Source organism: Psittacula echo, assembly GCF_963264785.1.
Source record: "Psittacula echo genome assembly, chromosome: 4".
NCBI classification, from domain to species: domain Eukaryota; kingdom Metazoa; phylum Chordata; class Aves; order Psittaciformes; family Psittacidae; genus Psittacula; species Psittacula echo.
In genome coordinates, this window is record NC_137738.1 from 103,421,489 (window position 1) to 103,438,603 (window position 17,115).

Here is a 17,115-nt window from a genome sequence, read left to right on the forward strand (position 1 = left end):
TATGTCTTAAATAGAATGCAGAAACTGCTAAAGCTGCACATGTCAACAGTTATTATGAAACTGAGCTGAAGCGTATGTTTCAGAACATGCTAACTCCATACACACACATAACAGTACAGATAAAATTGTCAGTGTATCTGTGCAACTTCTTGTCCTTTGTAAAGTAGCCCTTCTTAGCAGCAAGGTTCCAGTGATCTTCTTGGGTGCTCAAAGGTGACCATCCAAAGGCTGGATCACAGATGGCCATACTGAACAGTCTTGTTCCTCCTCCTCACCAAATCATTCCCATCTTGAAACAATTTGGGGAGCTGCAGATGCTTAGACTGCTAGAGTGCTGCTTTTCACAATCTTTTCTTATCAAACGGGTCTGTGAGTGTTAATGTCTGTAGGAATAACTGGATAGAGGAACTTAGAATCATAGAATAGTTAGGGTTGGAAAAGACCTTAAGATCATCTAGTTCCAACCCCCCTGCCATGGGAAACTAAACCATGCCACTCAAGGCTTCGTCCAACCTGGCCTTGAACACCGCCATGTCCCTGGCTGAAGTGTAAAGCATTATTCTTCTTCCAGGTCACTTGATAGGAAGGGTTTAAAATGAGACTATAACCTGGAATTTGTATTACCCAAAACCCCATGACACCTAAGAAAGCTTCTGCTTATTTTTGTTAGTTGGTGGAGACCTAACTGATCTTTTCAGTCTCATCCACTGGAATATGGATGACACCCATCTTACTATTAATAAAAACTGGAACTCCTATGACGGTCATTTGACTTTTGTTTTATGGCAAAAACCACTTTCAAAAGAATCTGGATTATTCTTCTGCCTTTCTCAAACACTTCCTCTGCTGTGTGGCCCACACACTGATGTCATCAATATACTGCAGGTATTCAGGAGTTTTGGCTTGTTCCAATGCAGTCAAAATCCTGCCCAAATCCAGCAAATTTATTTGGGGTTTTTTTTGGGGGGGTTTTTTGGTGGTTTGTTTTTTTTTTTTTTGTTTTAATTCCCATCTTGCCATGAGCAGGGAGAGTTTTTTCAGTCCTTACACTTCTGAAATACTATTTCCCTCCTTCCAACCAAATACATGTTAAATAAGTGGTAAATCTGGGAAGCACTGCCTCTCATGCCTGTGGGGCTGAATGCTGCAGGAAACCTAGCTGCATGAGATGGTACACAGGCACAAGGGACACTCACCCTGGGAGCCTCTGAAGGGGAAGGTGGAACATCCCATATAGCCTTGTGGAGGCAACTAGGGAGCCCGGAGGGCAACCCAGAATATTTGTGGGCAACTGGGAGCAACTGCAAACCCTTCAAGAGCCTCTGGGTGTAACTAGGAGTCAGTCTCTAAGGGCTACTGGGAACCCCTGAGTGCAACCCAGAACCCTGCTGGAGGTGACTATATGCCTATGGAATGTGCCTAATGATAGTGCTTTGTCCTGCACACCCCTGCCTGCTCCTCACCAATCCCAAGCAGGGCCTCCTCCCCACCTTGACCAGTTTGGAACTGGGATGTCAAGGACCCTAGGCTGGGCTGGGTATTGGGCTGCGTGGGTGTGTCACTGGGGCCAGCACTGCTTCAGGTTTCACTGCGTGCCTTAAACCTGGATCAGACCCACTGTGGGACAGATAATGAGGTGGGGACTTCTCCTGTCCTGGGGTTATCCCAACTTTATTACGTTATTGATCATGAGGATTCAGAATTAACTGGAGGAATGAACCCTCAGGTGGCACCTAAAGAATGGATTTTAGGGCGGGTCTGCAGGGAACCCCCATTGTGGGATGTTGGAGTTTGAGTGCGATCCTAGGCTCTGTGCCCTGGGCCGGGTGCTGTTTGTGTGTGTGTTTCATCCATCTGGGAAGCTTGTTACTGCTCGTTCTCACCTCCTGGGTAGGTGCAGAGATCAGTAGTGTGAAGGAGATGACCCTGCATTTTGAGGAAGGAGGCTTGAATCTCTCATTCTTCTAGAGAGAACACAAAAAAGATCCCTCCATTTCTTCCAGCATAAAAAAGGTTCACCATCATTCAGTTTCAGGTTCAACTGTTTCCAAGAACACACAGGTGTTTTAGCTATTAGGTTTTCTTGTTAGGGCTGGACAAAGCTACTTTAGAGCAAGCAACTGACAGACTTCAATTTATTTAGATTGTGATGAAAGATTTACAAGCTCTTCACTAAAGTGTGGAAGCATCTTCAGGGAGAATAAATAAAACTTAAAGATTCTTTTAATTAAAGCTCTAAAATCAGCAATAACCAAATAGAAATTGCCTCCTGAGAAACTGCAAAAGAAACAGGTTGCTGATTCTAAACAGGGCTGTTAACTACTGAAGCTGCTCATGGCAGTTCTAGATGAGTTGGAGTTTCCAGTGCTGTGGACTGTCTGCGAGGCAGGCAAATTACTTACTAATCTCTGAGAAGATGCAAGGTATGCTGACATTGTTGCTACTCTTCCTTCTTTCTACCCTTCTCTTCCTCTTCAGATAACATACTCTCACAGTATAGGAACTTCTTTGCAAGCTAGTCTTCTGCTTGACTATTTTAAGCTGGAGGTGCTGATTGCTGCTAAAAGGGGTTAAAGGGTGAACAGATTAAGTTTCAGTAGCAGCTTCAGTGGTTTTAACATACTATTCTAAGTGTGTCAGGGCCCTTACTATATTTGCTGGCCTTCAGATAAAACCAAGTTGGTCTATGCAAACTCAAATACCAATAAATGCCTGTATGTGTTTTGAGGCTACTGAACTGAGCTCTGTGTTTCTCTATAGAGTGAACCAGGCAATTATCTAGGTTTGTAGTGTCAGTTTTGCAGTTCATTTCTAGCCTTTAAAATGTAGGTGAATTCCAACCTTGCTGTCTGAGAAGATACCTATTTGAAGGGGCTCAGATGACTGACTTTTGCAGCAATAAAGACCATCTTCAGAATATACTTAATTTCGTTATGATGTAATTTTTTTCATCTCTCTTTATCATGGTCTCTGAGATGCCCGTTGCTGTCCATTAGACTGTATAAAGACTTAGTGGTTAGCTGGTGCAGTGCTGTGTTTTTGCATTAGTCTGAGAACAATGCTGATAACACACTGATGTTTTGTTGCTCAGTGGCACTTGCCCTGATCAAGGACTTTTCAAGTCTTTCATGCTCTGCTAATGAGGAATGGCACAGGAAGCCAGGAGGAAGCAGAGACAGGACACCTGACCCAAACTAGCCAAAGGGGTATTCCATACCACAGCACATCATGCCCAGTACAGAAACTGGGGAGAGTTACCTGGAAGGGGCCAATCGCTGCTCAGGTTGGACTGGGTGTCAGTGAGTAGTGAGCAACACTCTTGTTTATTCCTTCTTCTATTTCCTATTATTGCTGTTATTAGTCTATTATTATAATATTTTATTTCAATCATTAAACTGTTCTTTTCTTAACCCATGGGTTTTCCATTTGTTTTTTTTCCAGTTCTCCTTCCTGTCCCTCTGGGGAGTAGGAGGAGTGAGCAAGGGGCTGTGTGGTGCTTATTTGCCAGCAGCGCTTAAACCATGACATCTGGACTTGCCCCATCATTATGCTGGGGCCCCAGAGCTGGATGAAGTACTGCAGGTAAGGTCTCACCTGAGCGGACTAGAGGGACAGAATCCCCTCCCTCAATCTGCTGGCCATGCTCCTTCTGATGCAGCCCAGGGCATGCTTGGCACATTGCTGGGTGATGTTGAGCTTCTCATCACCCAACAAGCCCAAGTGTTTCTCCTTAGGGCTATGCTCAGTCAGCCTGTATTTGTGCTTTGGATTGCTCCCACTCAGGTGCAGGACCTTGCATTTGGCCTTGTTGAACTTCATGAGGTTATGTGTGCTAACTGGAGTTATGGTCATGTTAATTCTGATATTTCTTGCATTAAAAAGAATCAGGTTAGCATAAAAATAGAAATTCGGACCTGAAGTAAAAAATAAACCTTGAAAATGATGAGTTTTGCTGCTTGTTTTCTTTGTCCTTATATGAATTTTGCTGCTTATGGTTATATTGTTATATGTATTTCTGTACAGCAAGTAACCAGTGTGATGGGATGTCTCACATAGGTATGGGTGGTAAGGGACACAGCTTGAATTACAGAACTAACAGCAGAAAATATTTCTAGCACCCTAGATTTGGGAGCAGAGGAATTTGGGGAATAAATTAAATTGGTGATTTCTTTGTTTTGTAGCCTTATGTTCTTGTGATGGTAGAGAAGGACCTGATGCTTGAAGGGCTTTACTTTCCAGTGAAGAATGGAGCAGAGTGATGCTGAGACCTTTTAGTGCCCTCCTGCCTCCTACAACCTCTTTCCTCTCACTTCTCTGCAGGAGAGAAGTCCCATTTCACTGGACACAAGTTCCTTTGCTGGAACAGAGCATTTTCAGCTTGGGAGTAGGGGGGAAGTAGCACAGGACACTCATGTTCGAAGCCACAATGTGGACACCTCAGTTTTGATCTTGTTTCTTACAACATAACTTTTGAATCATGGCACCAAAATTATTTCTGTCATCCCTGAAGATGAAATATAAGAGTTATAAGCCAGCAGTGGGTTCACATAAGATGACTTGAAATGCACCTGATTTTCACCTGGATAAATTCATAAATGTGGTCAAGTTTACTCTGGGGTGTTATCACCCTGTCACAAGAGTGAAATCTGGATCTTGGAGCTGAATGGGACTTTTCTTTGCTCTTGGAGGGGGCAGAGGAAAGGAGAAGTTTTCTGAGTAGTGAAATCCACAACAACTCTATTTATTTTTAAATAATACTCAAACATGACTCTCTTATTCCTTATTTCACCTGTGATATTTCATACCCTCCAGCAGGTGCTGCTGCTTCCTGCTGGTGTCTTTGTGCAGGAAAAAAAGAAGTCAGTCATTGGACTTAATTCTGTGCAACTGGACTTTGTTCCTTGTTTTGCATCATGAATATGCCTGTGTTCTCTTTTCTTCATGAAGTTATTTGCTGGAAGAGTGTCTAAGGAGGGAATTTTTACAATCCCAGCATACTTAATCCTGCAAGAGCACTTTGTAAGAAGGGTTGAAGATCAAGGGAGTTGCTTATCAAGGCCATGCTCAGAGCAAGTTGAGCAGATGCAGGTAGCATTTCTAAAAATGTGAAGAAATGGAAGTGTTTTTATAAAAGTAAAAAATACTCAAAAAATAAAGTAATAACATTTTCTAGTTGGCTTGTTGGCTTTCCCAAGTTTCTTGAGCTTTAGTAAATTAAGCTCATGATTTTAAGTCAGTTTTATCATCACTGTTGTGGAATGCTTGAAGTTTGCAGTACAGATGACAGCACTCATTTCATAATCTCTTATTTAAGATTTCCACATGAATAATTCTGACTGAATTACATACAGAAAATGTAAATAGGAGATGTGATTGGTTCTGTTTGCTGATGGGCTGCATGTGCCAGGCAGGAATTTGTGAGTAATAATTGTTGAAAATTAGGCCTTGATATGGGTTAGATATCCTTGGAGCCCCTGAGGTGCCCTCATGACCTAAGAGATCTCCTTGATCTCTGATACTTACCTGAGTCTTTGTACTGTGTTGCTGATTGTGACTATGCTTTTGGCACTTTTGGGATTATCTAGGAACCTTAGTTGAATCCATGTTTGATAAGGTGAAGCACTGGTTTGCTTTTGATATTGAACTTTAATAGTTGTCTAAAAGGTTCAATATAAGAATAAAGACAGTAAATTACGATTATAAATTTCAGACAGGAAGCACCTGCTACAAGTGAAGCAGCATGTGGTCCCCTAGTTCTGTTTGGAGATGGCTGCAATTACAGTCCTTCTCTTTAATCTCTCTTCTGTGTTTCTTTTACAAATCCAACCTTGCTGTAGCAGTTACCCCTCATGAAGTTACAAGGATGGGTCAGGAGGAAAACGCCTTTAATTTGAATTGTGGCTCAACCCCAAAAGATTAAATATAATTGGATCCTAACAGTTCTTGTAATAATCCATATATCCAGATGTAGTAAACATCTAGATAAAAAGTCAATAAGGTGTGAAGTTCTCACAACTTTAATAAATTCAGATTTGAATCTGTAAAGATTTTCAGCTCCAGTGATTTCAGATGCTCTGGAATCTGTATCCGTCTTTAAGAAGGATGCTAAAGTATTCCTCTGCTTTAGACTCTGGGGTTTTCTGTGTGTCTCTATCCTTTAGAGAAAAGGAACTGCATGGAGAAGGAGGCTAACTAGATTGCTGAAGTCAAGCAGCATTAACCCAACTTTGGCAGCTTGGGTCCATGTCTTATGACATGGAGATGTATAACCTGAATGATTACAAGTAATTGATAAATTAAGTATGCATAATAATAGTTAATGCTTATTCAGTGTTTTTTTCCACCCTCCTAGATTCCAGGGTAACTCACAAGCCTTTTACAGTCTTGGGCCTAATTTATAGATGAGAGGATAAAGTCGTTAAATGTGGAGTCATTCAAGGTCAGGTGAACCACTGTTGAAACTGGAAAGAGTTCAAGTTTGATGCCTTTTTCTCATGGATATACCACTTTATAATTTTTTATATTTGTAGGGTTTTTTATAAATTATTATAGTTTGCTGATGATGTTGTAAGTAACCAGTGAAAATTTGGAGATGATTGCTTGTTTTGTTGAGGCACTTTTGCCTTGCTTTTCCTTGAAGCTAGGCTTTTGAGGGTTGAAAATATGAGTAAATGGGTGAAGTCTGCATTTTTTTCTCTTTACACAAAATGTACATAAGATTGCCAGTAAAACTATTTTTGACTTTCTGTGGAAAAAGTACGTATTTCTTTACCATAGCTTTGTAGGTGCTTCATCTATTTGTCACTGTACTTGGCCAGGCTATATCTTGATGAACAACAAGTGATTCCATCTCTTAAAATATAGTAACCAGCAGTCAGATCAACAAAGGGGTTAAAACTGAGACAGCCCTTTTACTTCAGTGGAAGTGTAGTTGTTGATTTATAGCTCTCAGTAAATGATTGTTGGAGATCTGCCATGTGTAGCAGAGCATTCAGAAAGCACACCACAGACTCTGCTTCCTCCTGAAGAGCGTTTGTCAACATCTCACTTTAACTGCAGTCTTGTAAGGTACCAGCAGGCAGGCAAAACTCACTAGATAGCAGTCATGGAAGATCAGGTCTTTACCAATGTTTATCAAAATGTTAACACCACCAATATCTATGAGATTCAAGACGCTAAAGAAGACAAAAGGGATAATCTTTACGATCATGTCCATGAAGATCCAGCATCTCCTTCTTCCACCACTACTCTCCCAGAGAGCATGGATAGTAGTCAGGACAGCTCAGAAGATAGCTGTAGTAATTCTGTGGCCTTTCAGCATGGGGCTGATGGGGAGGATGGTTCTTCATCTCACCATGGTGCTGAAGAAGACCGCCCCTACCAGGAGATGGATCTGATGAGCCCAACTCTGGAAGATAAACATGTAGAGGGCAGGATGTTTAAGAGCAACATGCATTTTCCTCTGGATTTCCAGTTGCGTCGGAGCCTGAGCACTTCTTCCAACTCTCCAACTTCCCTCAAGTTCCCTCTTAACAATAACTTTGGAGAAACTGACAACCTTCAGGAAGATTGTGAGATTTTCATGTTTGTAAAGGTAAGAGCTTGAGTGCTCCTAAGAACACGCCGGTTTTAAACCCCAAATCACTGTATGTGTCCTCCACATCAGTAAAATACATCTATTCAATGCTTTGTTCCCAACCCTGCTGCCTGTGTCAGGTCAATTCATTCACTTACCTCTGACATCTTAAGGTACGGGAAGAGATTTGTGTTGTGTGAAGATGACTGGGATTTCTTTAGTTCAAGTGGATGTCTGAATGTGGTGAAAGTATTCTGATCGTTACTGCAATTTATTTATTTTATGAAATCTCCTGCTGTTACAGCTAGACAACTACTACTTGGTTTAGTTAAGCTAGTTTAGATATGCCTGTATTTCACTATTTAGCTAGTAGCTATAGCTCAAAAGTTATTAATGCTATGAAGAAAACTAAATATATGGCTTAAATAATGGCAATAAAATTTCTACAAATGCTCATCCCTGAAAGTGGTTTTCCTTTTATTTCTTTCAGTGTTCAGATTAATGTGTTTCTGTGACAATTTTAACTGATTTCAAGTTAGGTAGAAATTACTGAGGGACTTTCACACTTTCTCTAAAAAGTATTTTATAAATACTTGTATTTGTAAAGTATAACTCAAATTTCTAAACCGTAAACACCTGTGTTCTTAAATAAACACTGCATTTCCCTTCATAAAAGCTCTTGTATTCAACCATTCCCAGTATTTATTAGGCCAATAAACCTGACAGTTCCTCCTTTTTAACTACATGAGAGAAATTTTCAAGTTCTTGTTTCCGTTGAACAGGACCATCTACTGTGAACGTAATGCTGTTATTTCTACAGAAGTCTTGTGAAGTTCATAACTTCACATAAATGAGATTATGAGAATCTGTTCCTTAGCTTCACTGAAAGATGCTTTGAAAGCAGGCTGAGAGATTTCATTGCCACATGGTGAGAAGTGTTTTCAGAAATGTCTGTACTTGTTTTTATTTAGTTTATTTAGACAAGAGCACACTATAACATTTGCATTGGTATGAAATGCTGATTATTTTATATGAGCTAGGGGACATCAAATGGCATGGTGGACTCTCCTAATACTTCATTTGATTTCTCTTGTAAAACTTTGATTTCTTGGAAAACAGAGTTAAAAATTATCCAACATTCACGTATAGGATAAAGGAGAGTGCTTCCATGAAGTGTCAACCAAACCTTGAGATTCTCTTGAATGCATTAAGAAAGATATGATTTAAATACTTTTCCTGTCTGTTATTTATTCCTATAGATGACAGGGTGCCTGAAGTGTTCAAAGCCAGGTTGGACGGGCTTTGAGCAGCCTGGGCCCTTGCCCATGGCAGAGGGAGTGGAACTGGATGATCTTTAAGGTTTCATCCAACCCAAACCGTTCTATGGTTCCATGAAAAGTTGATGTTATGCCCCCTTCATGTCTCCCTTCTCTATGTGATAATTCTTCATGACTGCTTTTGTAATTTTTGCATAAAGATTGATAATTTAAATCATTGATACAAAAATGAATAATAATAATAATAATAAAAACCCCAAACAAAAAGACCCTCAAAGCATAAAAAGCAAACACACCAAAACCAACAACCAACCAGCAAAACCAGAAATGGCTGTCAGGTTACTCAGTCTTACTCTGCATTAGACAAACTGTACAACTTCAGCCATTTTTCTTGAATTTCAATATAACTGCAGCTAATCTGGTAGAAAGATGAGCATCCTTCAGGAAAGGGAGTATCTACTGATTGCTGGCTTGTGAACCGTTCTGGGTCCATGCATACTGCCACAGGTTTCTGTAGAAGTGGGCTATGAGAGCCATATGTGAGGACAGTTGGCCTTTTTAACTTTGTAACACACTGTATGACTCTGCAGCAGTAGCTGTCCTATTTCTGTGACTGGATCATGGTTGTTGCTGAAATTATGTTAATTATTTGGACAAAGTAAGATCTATGGTGTTGGTTCAAGTTCATATCTCTGCTAGTAGTCCTACATACATGTCTGAAAAGTCATAACGATTGAGTGTATTTTGTTTGTTAGCAACAACATGGTGTTAGCAACACGAGTGTTGCATTTTGCCTTTAAAATAATCTCTCTCTATTCCTTATTCTTCCACATTCCTCTTGCTTCAAAATAATGATGTCTTCTCTTTATGCACAAGAAAAGCAGTCTGGATGTTCCTGTTCAAGCAGAGATGATGGGTTAATTTAAATTTCTGAAAGGTGAGAAGAGGAGTATTTTGAAAAAACTGTCCTGGGGAAGGATCAAGGAAGTGTTTTTCCTTGCTTTTGTTGTGCAGAGTAGCTGAGGATCTCATAAAGGGGCTTATCAGCAGCTCTAGAGAGAAGTGCAAACTTTGGACTCAACTCACTTGCCAAAACATAAGTGCCTAGCACCTTCAAGATGTCCTTTAGCCGCAGACATCCCTACCTAGCTGAAAGACAGGACATGAGTCTTTCAGGTGATCCTACACCAGCAGGAGCTGGAGGCCTGATGGGCAGGGCACTGGATACTGTCATGTAAGTGGCTGACCTGAACTACTGTGACATCGTTTTATTCCCTGAGAAATGAGTGACATTTCAGTTTGGATATTTGCTTTTCTTTCTTTCTGGTATCGAGGTAATAAAGCACTAACTCCATGGACTGCAGATCCAGCTTTGCTATCTTTAATTATCTAGGTAGCAAAAAGCCTATAAAACAGAAGGTCATAGAGTAATATATAACAACAGTTGTGAAATACCTGAGGGCTATTGCTTCTTGCATGTAGGAATCAAATATCTCAGTTATGTCAATGCCTGTTATTCATGGTTTGTTCCCTTCTCCAATGGTCTCTAGTCCACCTGAAGCCAGTGTGGCTCTGAAGTTGGGTAAAGCTTCTGGATTTGCTCTTTTCTGCAGACATTAACAGTGACAGCAGGACCTTTTGCTGTGGGACAATAGTGGTAATGACAATTGCCACTATGTATTTCTTCCTTTGTTTGTAGCACTAATAAATCTCTCTGAGTGGCTGGACATGTGAATGTCAGACAGAGGTTGCTGCTGACTGAATACCAGAGGAAGTGGGAGATTAAATGACATCTAGTTTACTGTCTAGTTGGCTTAGTTGCAGTGCACTGCCTAGGACAGAATTTCAACTTCATCAGGATATTGTGTTGTTGCAATAGGACCATAATTTCAGTTAGACTGGATAATCTTTTCTGTAGCCCGTTCTGTGTTATTAGACACCAAGAAAATGTTTAAATCACATTAATTTATCTTTCACTGGTGATCGGTACTTGGTAAGTATGTCACTGCCAGTAGACTATTTCAGGATGTGCTATTTTGGCTTTCATCAAGGAATTTCCTGTACCTTTAATAGCAGAATATAGCACATGCAAAAATGGAGATGCTTGTGTGAATCCAACATGTCCAGGCTTGTAACAGCCATCTTAATGCCCTTTCAGTAACACTGTAATTTCTTCAAACAAAAGCTTTTGCAATGTAAATGGAAATATGACTGACATACAGGCTACGTTACTGAGTGCAGAGAACAGCTTGACCTGATTGTACCTGTTGCTCAGAGGTCCAGCCTTCTCACTTGTAGACTGCATTTCCCTCTGTAGCCATGTGTGTGTTCTGAGGGGTGAGTTTCTTTGAAAATGTTAATGTTTTGTCTTTGTGAAACTTGAGTTGTTAAATTACTGCCCTTCTGGTTTATTGACAACCTGCAGATTATACCCTCTCTGTACACATTTGTGCTATAGGAGCACAGGTCCCTGAAGGAAGGTAATTCTTCACTCCAAGCAATAAACACCTTGTGTAGTGCAAACACTACCAATTTAATGCAGTCATTTAGCATTGTGAACATGCATGTTGAGTCACTGTGCTGGGGTAACAGAGTTATGGATGGTTGAAGGCACCTCTGGAAATCATCTAGTCCAACCCTTTACTCAGGGCCAGGGCCATGTCTGGTCAGGTTGTGAGTGTTTCCAAAGGTGAAGAATCCACAGCTTCTCTGTGCAGCCATTCCCATGTCCTACCATCGTGGTGAAAATGGCTGAAGCCAGGTGGTAGATATAGTGTTCTATATGTACATAAAATTATAGCAATTTGCCTTTTTATGCCATTTTAGCTTTTAAAAATATTTTTTGTAATAAATCCAGTGGAAGTAAGCAAATATTACTTTGGTCTTATGAATAAGCTTAGAAAAAGGTTAAATGATTCATTGTCTACCTTTTAAATAATGTTAACTGAGCGACTTAAGCAAGGAAAAGATCCAACAACTATTTTCATAGTTCTTCAGTCATGGCAGATTTATAGACTAAGATACAACATGCTAAGGTTAGTACATACACAGAAGAAATCACTAATGGGGAGCCAATATCCTAATGTAATAGGATGTTGGCTTTTTTGATAATTTAAATGAAATTAAGAGATTTTTTTGCTGAAAATAGTCTTACTTGAGACAGTTTACAAGTACAATTAAGTATAGAAATACAAGCCTGGAATATCAAGTGATGTGTTCTCCTGCTCTCAGCCTTATCTAGACTGTGCCCTGCAGATGCTTCTTTGAAAACATTCAGTGGTGCAGGTTCAGCACTTACACCTATTAGTCTCTGTCAATGCTTAATTGTTCTCCTGAAACAGAAATTTTCCTGTGTTAAAATTCTGTTGCTCAGAGCTATTTTTGTATTTTAATAGATAGATCCTTTATGTACTAGAAGATGTATCAAATTCCCTTCGGTCTTTGCTTTCCTAGACTAAACAAGTGCAGTTCTTTCAGCCTGCCTTCAAGCTTGAGTCATCATTTCTAAACTGGAGTGGATTGGTGTGTTGTGGGTTCTTTTGGTTTAGGGTGGGTTTTGTTGTTGTTCTTTGGGGTTTGGTTGGGGATTTTTTTTGTCCTTTGGCAGTTAACTGATATATTTCTTCAGCTCCAGTTTTCAGACACAGGTAGTGTATTTAGCAGTGCAAATAAAAATTACTGCAGCAAGCACCTCTTTAATTGTCTGTCCAACTCTCTAGTCAGAACACTGTATCTGCTGTATTTTAGCATATTTGTGTATCCTTTAACCTTCTGTTTAGGATTACAAAGTTCATGTTCTAGCCCTGATATTTTCCCAGTAAATGCTGTTGTAATGATCTCAACCCTTTGTCACTCGCCTGTTTTCCAGCAGGTGTAATGCAGTACTCTTGCACAGTTTGTGCCTGTCATTTGACTCCAAGAACACTCGGATTCTTTTAGTGGTGCAACCAGATCGATCACCCATCCCTGAAAACAGTATGGTTTTGGAGTCACAAAATTTCTTTGATATAAATCCTGTGTGGAGGGGACTATCACCAATGCTTTTGCTTTACTAACTCAGAGACTAGAGATACACCTGCAACATCTACACATCATACTATGCAGATACAACATGCCTTTACGGCTAGCTCCTCTACCTTGTCATGGGTAATCTTATATCTAATGTATAAACCTAAAAGCAATGCAACCCTTATTTCTGAGGAGGAAAACTGTAGTGTCTTCATAGTTTGATTTATGCTTATCTGAATTACTCTGGGTGCGTGTGTGAAAAGATCAGCAAATGGCCATTCTGTTACAGATAACATCCAGTTCCCCAACTATCAGTCATAAACAGAACGTGCTTTAGCAGCAGGGTATAGCAATTTGGTTAATCTTTTAGATACAAAGGGTAAAAGGCCTTGCTTCTGACCTCTGCTGAGTCTGTGCCTTGTTCATGCACCTTTTCTGCCTCCAGAAAGGTCCATGAATCAATTTTCAGCTGACACTCGCCTGCCACCTTTAGCTTTTGGCTCCAGCAGTGACTGTGGCTGGGTATAGCACAGTAGCATAGCAATGGCTTCAAAATAAGTACCTGTATTGTCTAGGAAGTTGTTACTGCACTGTGATTGCAGCAATAGCAAATACAATGTAAATATGTAGGTCATACTGACAGAAAATGAAAACAGGATTTATTTATTCATTTCCTTATATTTTCCTTTTTGTGACTCTCTCTTTGATGTTCTGGAAATAAGAATGTTATCCCAGCTTGGGTTGTTCTTTTCTTTGGAAACAGCTCCTACATATTACAGAGATAAATGTTTCGATTTGTGGATTGATTACTTCTTTGCTGTCCCTGAAAAATTATCTATGTAGCAGCATTGTTACTGTTAAATAGTTTCTGTCCAATACAGAGGGGTTTGTATTATTTTTATTTTGCAGAAGTAGCTAAAGAGCAGCTCTACTGAGACAGACATTTTTCAAACCAATAATAGATAATCACTTCAGAGCAACTGCAACATGTAAATATTTGGAATCTGTAAGCGAAAAGCTGCTTTTCTGCTCTGCTCTGGATGGGGCTTTGAGCAACCTGGTCTATTGGAAGGTGTCCTTGCCCATGGCAGGGGAATTGGAATTAGATGAGCTTCAAGGTACCTTCCAACCCAAACTTGTCTGTGACTCTATGAAGGGTTGGATTTTGCTCACCCAGCCTAAGGTGCTTCTGTAAGCTAAGTTGCTAACTGCATCTCTGCAGGAAGTCTAGGCTCCTTTCGCATCAATAAACTATCTAAAATAGTGCAAAGGGATGTTCATTTGTGTGGTCATAGGCATCAGCTGCAGGGTGAGGTTTATTTGGTAGATGCCGTTTGTTCTATTGAGTAAGGGCCTAATTCAGTTTTCTAAACAGAGGCATCCAATGCTGTCTTAAGGCTTCCCTCCTGGCCTCTAGCTGCCTCTGCTATGGGTCTCACTTAGATCGTTTCTCATATATGTTTACAGACTTCCTCAGCTATTCTAGGGTCTCTGAAATGCTGCTGGGTTTAGGCAACTGAATCAAGCCATAAACTTTCACTGAGTACAATGGCATTATCACCTGAAGTTAAATAAACTAAATGCCACCAGTGACAGCTTAAATACAAAGCATGGATTACTAGACTAGACTAGAAGCTGATTCTGGTAATGAGTATCTGAAAACAAATTTTGGACTAATTTTTTTTTTCCAGGCTATTTAACTTTCCTTTTTCTCTCAGTGTCCACAGTCGGCAACAAGTGAAGTGCAATAGCAAACAAACATTGCAATGTTGGGCGCTTGGGCTGCTCACTAATTTACTCAAATAAAATAATCTAATGCATTTCAGCATCTTTCCAAGACTGAGAACCAGCACTCTTTCTTTAACTTCAGTCAACCTTTATCCCTTTCTGAACAGCCCCTCCCATATATGTTTCTTTCAACTGTATTTGTTTTATTGTTACTTTTTATTTTAGACACCAGAGTAGAAGAGAAGAGCCAACTTAATATGCTAGATTTGCGCTCTCAGCTACCAGTTCCAACACAGCTTAAGATTTTAATTGTGAAAAGAAAATTTGCTTTGTTTCTTTGGGTCATAAGACCCTGTATCGGAGCGAAGTTTTCCACTGTCCTGCAACTGTATTTAATGGTCCTTTTAGAAATATTTTTCATATTTATGTCCGCTCATACACTGTGATTGTGACTGCAAAGGAACCCTGAATATTTTTCCTGTATCAGTGGCAACTTTTAAAATATTTACAGCTGTCTAATGGCAGATGTTATGAACCCCTATGAAACTACCTTCTGTGGGAAAAAAAATAATAGGAGGTGTCATGTCACTCTAAAATGAGTCATTGATTTGTTGTCTAAAGGTGTGATTTTTCTATTTTGATCTCTAGGTAATTCTTTCCATGTCAACTAATAATACAGTTATGATTGATTTTATACTGTTGGTACATCTCTGATAATGTAAGACGTCAGTGACCTTTGTGAAATTACAATGACACAATCAGGAGCAGATGAGAAGTGAACTGGTTAGGGTGCAGTACAGGCAAGAAGTGTTTGAAACCAGGGTTTCAATTCACAAGTTAATTGATCTTCTGTTGCCACCTCCATGTAGTAACCTCAAAGCAATCTATGAGTGTTAATGGATTAAAAATCAAGAACACATCTTCTGTGAGGAAAACATTTTCGTTTTAGGTTTATAAAGATGAGTCACAGAAAGGTCTTTGTGCACTTACCAAAATCACTTTTTTGGGGTTCCTGGTAATCTGAAAAACATTTCATGGGATTGGAGGTGACCTTTACGGATATGAAATAGATTCCATGAAACAGACAGTCTCATCGTATAATACATAATTCATAAGCTGATCAAGGTTGATCTAAAAACTAAGTGGCCATTATTATTCATTTTGGAAATGTGTTTCAGAACATCAGTGCTCTGATGGTTCGACACCTTAATTTCCAAATGACATTTATTCATATGCAGCTAATACCTCCTTGTTCTTGCGCCAACATGGTCCATTAGCATTCACTCTTTCGTTTAGCACTTTTTAAAATCAGTTCAGGCTTAGACATCCTCAGATGTTTTGGGGCTAAACCAGCCATTCCTTTTTGTCTCCATTTCTGCCAGTTGTCATATTAATCCCCTTCCACATGTACCTTCTTTTAACAAAGGTGCCTTTTTTTTCACAGTTGCATCCTGTCTCAGATTGCTTCTACTTTTATAGCTAAACTAAACAAGCGGCATAAAAGATTCTTTAATAATCTCTTGGTTTATGATATCTATGGTTGTTTAAGTAAACACATCATTCTGTTTGAGGTGAACTGTCCTGTTATAAACACATTAGAGTTAGTCAGAGAAAGCTTCATTAATTTCTTGGTGCTTTTCAGTTCTTCACTTATCCTGACACCTGTTTTCCTTTCAGGAACAGTTTTCCTGACACAATTGTAAGGTTCCCTGGTCTGCCAGCACAGCATGATTCCCACTGTCCCATTGGTGTTAGGAGTAGTCACAGACACCAGGCATCAGTCTTAAGTTCAACAGCTTTAGAGGGCTATTCTCTGGATCCTTAATTGACATTTGGATGGGGTTGTTCACTTGTCTGTGTTACTGTTCTTTGGGAAATCAGAATCTGAAGCTCAACACTATCACTATAGCTTGAGGACTAGTTGAGAAGCAAATGGAAGGAGCAGAAGTTTGCATCTCAATTTATAGGTATTTAATCTCTCTCTTACAGAGGTGGAGTTACTGAATGCCTTCTTTGGTTCAGTTTTTACTGCTTTTGTAATGGTCTCAACACTCTATCATTTTCCCTTGGTTGAGGAGGATTGGGTTAGAGATCATTTAGCCAAACGTGTGTCAAGGGAGCTGGCAGATGTTGTCACTAAGCCATTCTCCATCACCTTTGAAAGGTCATGGAGAACAGGAGAGGTGCCTGAGGACTGGAGGAAAGCCAATATCACGGCAGTCTTCAAAAATGTCAAGAAGGAGGATGCAGGAAGCTACACAGGCCCAGCAGCCTCACCTCCATCCCTGGGAAGGTGAGGGAACAGTTCATGCTGGATGTCATGCCTAAGCATGTAGAGGAAAAAAAAGTTATCAGGAGTAGTCAACATGGATTCACCAAGGCAAAATCATGCTTGACCAGTCTGATAGCCTTCTGTGATGGAATGACTGACTATGTAGGTGAGGGGAGAGCAGTGGATGTTATCTACCTTGATTCAACAAGGCTTTTGACACTGTCTTCCATGAAAGCCTCATAGGTAAGCTCAGG

The 17,115-nt window shown here is 40.0% G+C and overlaps 1 protein-coding gene across 1 annotated transcript in view; it reads left to right on the forward strand.

Annotated features, from left to right (window-relative positions):
* Positions 1–7,105: 7,105 nt before the first annotated feature.
* The window catches only part of CLIC5 (chloride intracellular channel 5), a gene marked incomplete at both ends in the record, with an annotated part of 78,673 nt that continues 68,663 nt past the window's right edge, over positions 7,106–17,115 (forward strand). The window contains one exon of the mRNA XM_080616904.1: positions 7,106–7,594. Within this exon, the coding sequence (XP_080473030.1) occupies positions 7,106–7,594 (489 nt within the window). The remainder of the gene's footprint in view (positions 7,595–17,115) is intronic.